Source organism: Dama dama, chromosome 9 (assembly GCF_033118175.1).
Source record: "Dama dama isolate Ldn47 chromosome 9, ASM3311817v1, whole genome shotgun sequence".
In the NCBI taxonomy this organism is placed as follows: Eukaryota; Metazoa; Chordata; class Mammalia; order Artiodactyla; family Cervidae; genus Dama; species Dama dama.
In genome coordinates this window covers 107,446,760-107,458,986 of record NC_083689.1, presented here as the reverse complement: position 1 = coordinate 107,458,986, position 12,227 = coordinate 107,446,760, and the positions used below count along the sequence as shown (strand labels likewise).

At 34.8% G+C, this 12,227-nt stretch overlaps 1 protein-coding gene across 1 annotated transcript in view; it reads left to right on the top strand.

Moving 5' to 3' along the window:
* FBXL17 (F-box and leucine rich repeat protein 17) overlaps positions 1–12,227 on the top strand; it is a 512,447-nt gene that overhangs the window by 38,426 nt on the left and 461,794 nt on the right. Inside the window, exon 4 of the mRNA XM_061152120.1 lies at positions 3,968–4,099. Within this exon, the coding sequence (XP_061008103.1) occupies positions 3,968–4,099 (132 nt within the window). The remainder of the gene's footprint in view (positions 1–3,967; positions 4,100–12,227) is intronic.

Sequence of the window (12,227 nt, the reverse complement as noted above, 5' to 3'; positions counted from 1 at the left end):
CAGGGTCTTTTCCAGTGAGTCAGCTTTTTGCATCAAATGGCCAAAGCATTGGAGCTTCAGCTTCAGCAGCAGTTCTTCCAATGAATATTCAGGGTTGATTTCCTTTAGGACTGACTCTTTGATCTCCTTGCAGTCCAAGGGACTCTCGAGAGTCTTCTCCAACACCACAGTTCAAAAGCATCAATTCTTCAATGCTCAGCCTTTTTATGGTCCAGTTCTCACTTCCATATATGACTACTGGAAAAACCATAGCTTTGACTCTATGGACCTTTGTTGGCATATTAATGTCTTTGTTTTTTAATATGCTGTCTAGGTTTGTCATAGCTTTTCTTCCAAGGAGCAAGTGTCTTTTAATTTCATGGCTGCAGTTATCATCTGCAGTGATTTTGGAGCCCCCAAAAATAAAGTCTGCCACTGTTTCCATTGTTTCACCATCTGTTTGCCATGAAGTGATGGGATGGGATGCCATGATCTTAGTTTTTTGAATGTTGAGTTTTAAGCCAGCTTTTTCACTCTCCCTTTTCACCTTCATCAAGATGTTCTTTAGTTCCTCTTCGCTTTCTGCCATAAGGGTGATATCATCTGCATACCTGAGGTTATTACTATTTCTCCTGGCAATCTTGATTTGAGTTTGTGCTGCATCCAGCCTGGCCTTTCTCATGATTTACTCTGCATATAAGTTAAATAAGCAGGGTGACAATATACAGCCTTGACATACTCCTTTCCTGATTTGGAACTAGTGTGTTGTACCATGTCCGTTTCTAACTGTTGCTTCTTGACCTGCTAATAGGTTTCTCAGGAGGCAGGTCAGGTGGTCTGGTATTCCAGTCTCTTTAAGACTTTTCCACAGTTTGTTGTAATCCACAAAGTCAAAGGCTTTCAGTTCAGTCGCTCAGTCATGTCTGACTCTTTGCAACTCCATGGATTGTACCACGCCAGGCTTCCCTGTCCATCACCAACTTCTGGAGCTTGCCCAAACTCATGTCCATCTAGTTGGTGATGCCATTCAACCATTTCATCCTCTGTCATCACCTTCTCCTCCTGCCTTCAATCTTTCCCAGCATCAGGGTCTTTTCAACTGAGTCATTTCTTCCCATCAGATAGCCAGAGTATTGGAACTTCCTTCAGCTTCAGCATCAGTCCTTTCAGTGATTATTCAGGACTGATTTTCTTTAGGATTCACTGGTAGAAATTACTAGTCAGTCAGTGTAGAACTGCCCGAGATCAAAGGCTTTAGTGTAGTCAGTGAAGCAAAAGTAGCTGTTTTTCTGGAATCCTCTTTTTCTATGATCCAACGGATGTTGTCAATTTGATCTCTGGTTCCTCTGCGTTGTCGAAATAGCTTGTGCATCTGGCAGTTCTTGGTTCGTATACTGTTGAAGCTTAGCTTGACGGATTTTGAGCATTACTTTGCTAGCATGCAATATGAGTGCAATTGTGTGGTAGTTTGAGCATTCTTTGGCATTGCCTTTCTTTGGGATTGGAATGAAAACTGACCTTTTCTAGTCCTGTGGCCTCTGCTGACTCTTCCAAATTTGCTGGCATATTTGGAAAAGTGCACACTTTGATAGCATCATCTTTTAGGATTTCAAATAGCTCAGCTGGAATTCTATCACCTTCACTAGCTGTGTTTGTCCTGATGTTTCCTAAGGCCCACTTGACTTCACATTCCAGGATGCCTGGCTCTAGGTGAGTGATCACACCATCATGGATATCCAGGTCATTAACACCTTTTTTTATAGTTCTGTGTATTCTTCTTCTGTCCATACTGTTTCTGTCCTTTATTGTGCCCATCTTTGCATGAAATGTTCCCTAGTTTTCTTGAAGAGATCTCTAGTCTTTACCATTCTATTGGTTTCCTCTTTTTCTTTGCACTTATCACTGAGGAAGGCTTTCTTATCTCTCCTTGCTATTCTTTGGAACTCTTCATTCAGATGGGTTTGTCTTTCCTTTTCTCTCTTGCCTTTCACTTCTCTTCTTTCCTCAGCTATTTGTAAGGCCTCCTCAGACAACCATTTTGTTTTTTGCCTTTCTGTTTTTTGGGGACGGTTTTGATCACCACCTCTTGTACAGTGTCATGAACCTCCGTCCATAGTTCTTCAGGCACTCTGTCTATCAGTTCTAACCCCTTGAATCTATTTCTCACTTCTACTGTGTAATCTGAAGGGGTTTGATTTAGGTCATACCTTCACGGCCTGATGGTTTTCCCTTCTTTCTTCAATTTAAGTCTGAATTTGGCAATAAGGAGTTTATGATCTGAGCCACAGTTAGCTTCCAGTCTTGATTTTGCTGACTGTATAGAGCTTCTCCATCTTTGATTGCAAAGAATATCGTCAGTCTGATTTCGGTATTGACCACCTGGTGATGTCCATGTGTAGTCTTTTGTGTTGTTGGAAGAGGGTGTTTGCTATGACCAGTGCGTTTTCTTGGCAAAACTGTGTTAGCCTTGACCTGCTTCGTTTTGTACTCCAAGGCCAAACTTGCCTGTCACTCCAGGTGTCACTTAATTTCCTACTTTTGTATTCCAGTCCCCTATGGTGAAAAGGACATCTTTCTTTTGGCATTACTTCTCAAAGTAACTTGACCTACTTCTGGTAGGTCTGCATAGTAACTGTTCAACTTCAGTTTTTTTGACATTAGTGGTTGGGGCATAGACTTCGATTAATGTGATATTGAATGGTTTTCCTTGGAAATGAACCAAGATTATTTCAATTTAATGGTTATCTAATATTCAATTTTATGCAAACACCATAATTTATAACTTTAAGTTATTTTCTCTACTTAAAAAACTATGGTGCTAATTTCTTGTAGCTAACTCTTATCAAAAACCTTTAGTTAATTATTTCAATGATCTGTTATGAATAATTTTAAATGTATGGAAAATTTGAAAGAATTTTAGAGTCGACACCTGAATACCTACTATGTAGTTTGTATAATGAACATTTTCGTGTGTTGACTTTACTGTATATCTAGTCAATTATCCATTCTTCTTACATATTTTGGTAAATATTTAGATGCCGAGTTAAATAATTTTCAGGCAAATTTTATAAAATTAAAAAAATTTTATAAACCCCCCATGATTTTTATTTTTTTATTCCGCCCCCATGATTTTTAGTAATAATTCATACACTTTGAACTCTTGTCAACACTGGATTTCTTGTTTTAATGTAACTTTTTAGATAATTTTTGATTTATAGATTTTTACTAAATTTTCTCATTTTATCTAAGATGACTTTCTTCATATGTAATACTCATAAAACAATGTTTATTTATAATTTTCTTTAATTATCTAATTTCTACTCTAGATTTTGGAAAGAAATGTATGTAATTTGTTCTATATGGTGCTTAATGTTTTTTAAGGGGAACATTATACTTGTAACTGCTTAATGTACACTTGAGGAAAGTAATCAGGAAATCGCAAGTCCCTTTTGTTTTAGTGTTTGCAATAAGGGTGTAAATAAGTGTTAACTAGAATATTGGCTCCAGCGTATTCAGTCTTTTTTCTCTTTCACAGTGTAAATGAGCTGATGGAGAAAAAGGACACATTGTGGGCAGTCAGAGCTAGAAGTAGAATCTCATTAATTGAACACTCATTCACTCACTCACTGTATCATGTTTCACTTCTTGGACTTTGGTTTTATCCCTTGGATCTCTATTCCTTTCAGTCTAACAGTATGACTGATAAAAAGACTTAAGAGTAATAAAGATATGAATTTGAAGTGTTAAGGAACGTAGGCCTCTTAGTGGATGTATAGTGTGAAGCAGTTGAAGCAAGGAAATGATTAGAAGGTCAAAGGGCTTACACAGCACTGTTTTCAATGAGATTGCCTGCATTCTATTTTAAGTGAAATTTATAAATAATTATTTAACTTTGGTATAGCTATTTAAAAAATTATTTGGAAATCCCACTAGAAATATGTTGTCTTTGTCATTTTTGGAGCATTCAGCGATATCTCTTTATTTACAGCTGGGGTCGAAATGCAGAGAACTCAAAGATATTCATTTCGGCCAGTGTTACAAGATCTCAGATGAAGGCATGATCGTCATAGCTAAGGGCTGTCTGAAATTACAGAGAATATACATGCAGGAAAACAAATTAGTAAGTACTTCTTATCATCCTTCTGTTTTTCGTTTAACTCTAGAACTCCTTATAACTTAGTGTTATCAATTTTTTTCTGCTTCTTTTGGTGGTTTAGAGGCAAATTCTACTTCAAAGTAAGAATCTTAAAACAGTGATTTCTGTAATTTGATTTTATAGTCATGTGGATGCTTGCTTGTATATGGTACTTACATGTTAAAAATTTTTCATTAGCATGTGCTAATGTGTTTTTTCCTAAACTCTGACAGTGGAAAAAATTAATTGGAAAAAATGAAATTTGGCTGCCAAACATGAGTATGTAGTTGTCATTCTTTCTGACTCCCCTAGGGATTATAGTAATTTTAGATAGTTAGGAACTTTTAATATTCAAGAAGATGTACATTTGTGAAATAGAGCCTTTCACTTAGTATGGCGTAAAATGGGATTCAATAAACTGAGACAGATAATCTCGGTAGTTACATAGGTTTTAGAGTGTTACATAGAATTTACATTATATTTTAAGCACATGTATAGATAATCATACACAGTGTTTTATAAATATATTTAAAACCATGTAATTTTCTCTTATTGAGATATACTTTACATATCATAAAATTTGCCTTTTAAAAATGTACAATTCAGTATATTCACAAAGTTGTGCAGTCATCATCACTGATTCTAAAATGGTTTTACTATCCCGTAAAGAAACTTTGTGTCCATTAGCTGTCCCTCTTCATCCCCCTTCTTCTAGCTCATGGCAACTGGTAAATCTACTTTTGGTTTCCATGGATTTGTCTGTTCCAGACATTTCATATAAACAGAAGAACACAATATGTGGTCTTTTGTATCTACCTTCTTTGCCTTACCATATTTTTTCAGAGTTCATTTGTGTTGTAGCATGTGTCAGAGCTTCATTCCTTTTTATAGCTGAATAATATTCCAAATTCATTTAACTTTGATTTGATGAGTATGCAATATAGAGAAAGAAAACTTTTTAACAGAAAAAGCTGTCACTGCAGAGGCATTAGTAGAGTTCTTGACGTTGAAGGAATGCTCTGCATTAACATGTAGGGAAGATGGTCTTGAGTATGTATCAGATTCACAGAGAAGATGTGCTTTTTAACTGTATCTGCAAAGTTAAGAGATCTTTTTGTCCCCCCCCCCCACCCTTAGAGTGAGTTTACAAAATTTAGTAAGTACCTCTCACGTTATTAAGGTAAGTTTTCAAAAGTCTCTAACAAACGCCAGCACTTCAAGTAAGATAATGCTTTTTTTTAAAAAAAAAAGATAAAAAAAAAAAAAGATTATAGTAAGAAAAAAATTGAAACACTGTGAATTAAAAGTATATGCTTTTATTACCACATAGAATTATATATTTCTCTAAAATTACATAATAAAAATACTTCCTATTCCTCTTTACATTTAATACAATTTTAATAATCACTCCGGAGTCTTTATGTTCTTTTGGAGACAGTAAGGTCTTCCGGGTCAGAGAGAGTGAATTTTTGAATCCTGTATTGTGTCCCTGGAAAGCTACTTAAGAGTTTCTGAATGTCTTTTGCAAATTGGGTTATTAGTATTTGTCTTTTTGCGAGTTGTGGTTTTGAGGATTAAATGACATAATGTCCTTAAATTGTGTAGTATTAATTCTGACTCATAGGAAACATAAAAAACGAGTGGTTTTATGAGATATTGACTGTGTTTGTCGTCTGTTTCCATTTTACACTCAAGATAAATTAAAAGATGGTCATACCAACTTAGTGTTTAATATTTCTCACATAATGGAAACATTTGTTGACTGATTAATATTTGTTTTCTTGTTGAGCAAAACCAGAGAAACATTCTTTTTTTTTGTCTTTAGGGTGAAAACCTTTTATTAATTAGAGAACACAACATAAAATGAAATTTAAATTTGATATTTAGAAAGGGCAAAACAAATCCTACCTGATCAAAGTCTTGTTTGGTTGGTTGTTCACTTTTAATGTCCCAAATCAACATTACAAAATAAAAAGGTGGCACTTCTGCACCCAAGCCAATTTTCTTTACCTGTCTCTTGAAATTTAGACATCTGTGAGCCACTGATTCCAAGAGCATTTTAGCCACTCAGAAGGTGACTGATCTACAGTTTGAAACCCTGCCCCGAGCATAGAATCCCACATACAGAAGATGGTCAAAAACATCTTTGTTTCAGAGAAAAATTTTGGTCGGTGGTTTCTTAAAGGAATTAACCATGGTTTTTGAAGGTTCTAGTGATATTCAAATGTCCTTGATATTATGGTCCATTAGAAAGATATTATGTACTTAGATGCTAAAGGAATCAGTTTTTTATGTAGTGTTATTCAGTAAACATTTTGATTTCATTGCTAATTTGAAGTAATTTTTCCTATATTTTAGTTCAATGAAATTCTTTCAATTTAAGGTTTTTAGAAAGAGAAATTGAGAATCATTTGAACTCTTTCTGTTGGACTGTTACGCTGTTGATAACTCATCTCCGATAGGAACTTTGGTTTGTATTTTTAGGAATTATGAAATAAGGAGAAATATTTGAATTACTTGCAAAGCTGCGATTTTAAGTAGTCTGGGTTTTTGCATTCTGAGATGTATTTTCATTAGTTCCTTAGCAACAAATATTTTAAATAGGGCAAGTAGAAATAATAATCTGGTTAATGACAAATAATATTTATATATGCGGATATGTAATTCTGTTGTATAGTTAATTATAGACGGGGATAATAAATGTCATTAAATAGGACAAACAACTAGTACAGATACTTAGGAGAATATTGTGTCTGAAAGGATGCCAGCAGAACTTTACCTGCACAGATAGATGTTGATCATTAGCCAAATTATTTTGCTAATTCTCTTAGCAATCTTAAGAAGAACCTTCGCCAAAGAGTGTTAGAGTTTTATTGTGTAGCCTGAAAATAATCATAGTGTAGTGCTTTTCCAAAGTATAAAGTTTGCTGACCTTAGAATACCAAACTGTGTGCTTTTATATACACTGAGTATTTGACTAAGTATATACTTTTTTTAATATTATATCTTGGCCTTTAGATGGCAGCATTGTCTTTGTATATTTCAGTGGCATAGCTTTTTGTGTCCTTGATGTAACTGGAAAGATAAAATGCTTTTACATGGATTTTTGCAGATATTTATGGTTTATTTTTAATTTTGTCCTTTAAATGATTTTAGGGAAACTTTCTTTAAAAATATGAAATGCTTAGCTTTATCTCGAGTGTTACATGGTGAACTTGCTGTCTTACCCAAGGTAGCAGAATATTTGAACGTGCTTATTTGTGGCCCTGTAAGTAAGGTAAACTTTAGAATGGGGAAAGGAATCCTTTATTTACCAGAGGGAGCTTTATGCAGGGGTAAAGTGAGGACGATGACTTGACATTTTTGGATTCAAATGATTCATGGTGAAGCAAAGAATTGAGGACTTAGATGTAAAATCTTCCCCCCCAAATAATGGGTTTTTGTTTTACTCATTTTTTGAATGAGACAGGTGCCATACACCTAGATTGGATGTATTTTGCATTTTCTATAAAATGTTATATAGATTGTAAAAACAGATCTGAGGAATACAGCTCTAATGAGTGTCTAGCATACTGTATACAGCTGTCTGTTGTCTATTAGCTATAGCATTAATATCACTTCTATGCAGTACTGGCTACAAAATTATTCTAAAGCCATGCTTAGTTTGTGTATATAGTTATTGATGATCTAGAAACTTCATTAAATATATTTTCTCTGCTTTTTAATTTCCTTGCTCCAGATTCTGCTTCTCTACTTTTTGGACAGAAGTTCTTTGGGCAGCTTTTTATTTAATTTTAAAATGATGGGATCAGATAGATTATCTACATTGGCTATCCAACTTGATGTCTTAAAGTACTAGGGTTTTATGATTTTGAAAATGGTTTCTATGCTAAGGCTTAGGATCAGCATATTTGATATATATGTGTTATATTTATTTGGCTTATTTTTAGGAACTTCTACTTTGTAGAGTTGAGTTATGAACTAGTATAGATTCTGGAGTTACCTAAGAAACTAGTAATATATTATGAATAGATTTTAGAAAGTTTTTGGGAAATGACGACTGTTTTCTGGTTAAAACTTGATTTCCTGTCAGTTAATTATGACTTTTGTTTTTTTTCAACCTCCTGGTGAATTGTTTTACTAGTTTTATAATTCTGTACCATCTCCTTTGGCTCCTGCTGTAACATTATTTGTAACATTGTTTTTAATGTTGTTATCTTTTGGAGGCTTACATGTATGAAGTTGGATCTAAATTTACCTCTCTTGGTTTCCTTCTTCCAGGCTGGAGGCATTTTAGGGAATGAATGAAGCAAACACTTAAGTTTGAGTTGAACTGAATTCATCCCATGATCCAATTGTTTCTTAATCATGTGATACAGTTAGTTATCTTAATTTTTGTACTTTGATCTCCTTATTTGTAGAAAGGATATAATACTACCTCAGACTTGCTCTTAGGCAGATCAGACTAAAGGAGATTGAGGTGAAGTACGAAATATTGTTGTTCAGTCACTCAGTTGTGTCCAGCTCGTTGCAACCCCATGGACTGCAGCATGCCAGGCTTCCCTGACCTTTGCTCTACCAAAGCCTGCTCAAATTCACGTCCATTGAGTCAGTGATGGCATCCAACCATCTCACCCTCTTTTGTCCCCTTCTCCTCCTGCCTTCAGTCTTTCCAGCATCAGGGTCTTTTCCAGTGAGTCAGCTTTTCACATCAGGTGGCCAGAGTATTAGAGCTTCAGCTTCAGCATCAGTCCTTCCAATGAACACCCAGGACTCATCTCCTTTAGGATGGACTGGTTGGATCTCCTTGCAGTCCAAGGGACTCTCAAGAGTCTTCTCCAACACCACAGTTCAAAAGCATCAATTCTTCGGTGCTCAGCTTTCTTTATAGTCCAACTCTCATATCCATACATAACCACTGGAAAAACCACAGCTTTGACTGTATGGACTTCTGTTGGCAAAGTAATGTCTCTGCCTTTTAATATGCTTGTATATAGTTCCAAATATAGAAGTCTTTATTAAAAGCCTTTTTCTTCCTCTCCTGATTGGAGTTCACTTTCTGGAGTCTGCCAGTTTGAACTGGCCTGCTGTCACTGACTGTTTCCTGATCTCATCCATTAGTTACCCACAGTTTAATTCTTTTTTTGCTGCTTGCTGTAATTTGAGGTTGTTGAAGCAGTTAAGTGAATAGACTGGTAGCCATATTATCATCAACTATGGTAAGTGAGGTAAACATTTGCATCAGAGCTTAAATAGCAGTAACTAATTCAGCATTCTATTAAGGCTTGTCTTTCCTGACTCTTTTGCTTTTCAACTTAGAGTGAATATATTGAGGGATTTGGTCCCCACTACCCTCCAGTACCTCCACTACATTCTTGTTATCTTGTTCCTGAAATACTCCTTGAGAAGTGAGTTTACTTGTAATCCCTGATATAAGTGATGTACATTTATGAAGGATTCCATTTTATAAGTACTCACTTTGGCTTCCAGAGTCTCCTAGGTTGGATATTCGTCTTCATTGCCTTTTCCCCTCTGAGTGGACAAAGCATTTACTTACATCAAGAGTGGTAGTTTCCAATAAACAGTGGTGCACAAATATGGCATTCTAGAGAAGGTGACATTAAGTTATTAAACTTCATCTTGTCTTTGTTACTACATTTCAGAATTTTGCTTTTAGTTTTTGATATTTAAAAAGACTTAGTAGTGGTTATCTCACTGAGTATTTATCATGTACCCAGGCACAATGTAGTTTTACATGATTAATTCTCACCTATTCCATTTTACAGATGAGGAAATTGAGGCCCAGAGAGATTAAGTAACAATAGATAAATGTCAGAGTCAAGGTTTTAACCCAGATCTGTTGGATTCCCAAGCATTTGTCTTCAAGACCTTTGATGGCCTGGATACATCACAGATGGAGCTAAATCTATATGCCTTTGAACCAAGCAGTAATTTCCAAAAAGCATTATCCCTCTTGAAACATTTACTGACAGGTGCTGTAAGCCATCAAAGGAGGAAGTTAATTGTTAGCATGAGCAGAAGATCCTTTTGCTAGAATGATAACTGATTTTAGGGGGAGCTGCTAATACTAACAGAGATACACTGAACTCTTTTCTAGGAAAATTAGTAAAATTGTCAAAGAGAAAAAGTGTCTTCTGGATAGTATTTACTGTTGATATTAACCCTGTATAAATATAAACATAATTAATTTTATTAGAATTGCACTCGTAACATTTTTTACTTTTCAAAAGCATAATGTATTTTTTATGAAGTTTGTATTTAGAAGCTAAATACTATTTCATTTTTGTCTGATAGATTTAATAAAAATTCTAATGAGTTAATGAACTGATAGCTTTTCACTCTATTCCTTAACATTGTTTAAGATGTTGATTTGGTGCAGTTAAAAATGGAATACCTATTGTGTGCCAGGCACTCAAATAGTGTTAAGGAATTAAAAAAATTATACTGCCAAGGAAATGATATCCTTTTCTAGTGATAAGTGCTGTGGAAATGCCAGTCGCAAAATAAGTCCTTCTGTGAGAGACCAGGGAGGAATCAGGAAATCCTATAAATAGTAGGTTGCATTTGAACTGGGTCTTGATTGATACGTAGTGACGTGGTGATTATGATGCAAGCAAACATTTTTGTGAGAAGAGTGCTGTTGTGGGAAATAGTATTGACAAAAACAAGGCATCAGAAAAATATATGGAATGTCCAGTTAGTAGTGGGTGTCAAAGTAAGGTTAGGATTGTATCGTGGTGGGGGAAGTGTTCGTAGTTGGGTCTGTGAAGGAGGGTAGGGACCAGGTTGTTAAGGTTCTTGAGTGTCATGCTAAGAAATTTGTGTGTCTCTTGGTAACTGAGATTGTAGTTTGAGATTTCTAATTTGAAATGCGGTCAAATATTTCAGTCTTGTATGTTTTCTAATTTTAGGAAATTAAAAAAATTCAAAATACTGAAAAGAGTAATAACATCTGTAATATATGCCTGTTACCTAGACATTGACAGTTGTTGGCATTTTGTTAAATTTGTTTCTTCTTGAATTAATAAAGCAAATAAACTTGAAGTCTCTTGTCTTACATCCCATATTACCACTATCTCTTTCTAGAGGTAACTACTGTGATGATCTAAAACGCTTAAAAAACCAACAGCTTTAGCAAACATAATGGACACCACAGACAACAGTACAGTATCACTCAGCTGTGGTCACAAGTAGTTTGTCTCTGATGCTATATGGTTAGCTTCTGGTCTGACATAGTCTGTCATTCTGCAAGCCCCTTTATTTACTTTTAAGTTGTTTTTGGTATTTAGCTTAATGAATATGTAATTCCTTCTTTTAAACTTTTAGTGTTCTATATATGTATGTATCTCTTGTTTATCCATTTCATATTCAGGGACCCTTATATTGCTTCCATTGTTTTGCTTTATAGGTAAGGTTAACAATAAAAGCTTTGTGCAAGTCTCTTGGCTTATCTATGAGGATTTCTCTGGGATCTATTCTAGAAATATAATTAAAGGGAGCTAAGATATCAGATATACTTTGAAATTTTTGATAGATGATGTCAAATTGCTCTCCATGAGTAACTGAAATTATGGTTACAGGTGTATCTTGCTGATGGATTGTCAACTCTTTCAAGGGTAAAGAGTATCATGTTTCCTTTTTATCCCATCCACCCACATGTTGGCACATAATAGACATTCAATAAATGTTGGTTTAGTGACTAATGGCTTACTTTTGAATTGGATATACTTTTAAAGGTATTTCTTCTAGCATTTGGGAACATGCTTTAAAAAGTGGGTGGACTTAAGTATGTAAATAAAAGGTTGAAAAATAGGTTAAAGATGGAGAGTCAGTGGTTTTCTGACTTTTTAAGTAAGTAAATTTCTTTGATCTAGTTACTGTATTAATGATGTTGTTCTTCATTATCAAGTTAATCTAGCCAAAGTCATTAATGTTCTCAAGGATTATTTTCTGGGGTAATATTTTTTTAACAACATGCCATTCTGATGAACTAGAATATAATTTTTATCCTTGTCAAAACTACATTGACTCATACCTTCCTACCATTAATAAAATTGGTTTTATTTTGTTCAGTGATATTCAAAAGATGTAC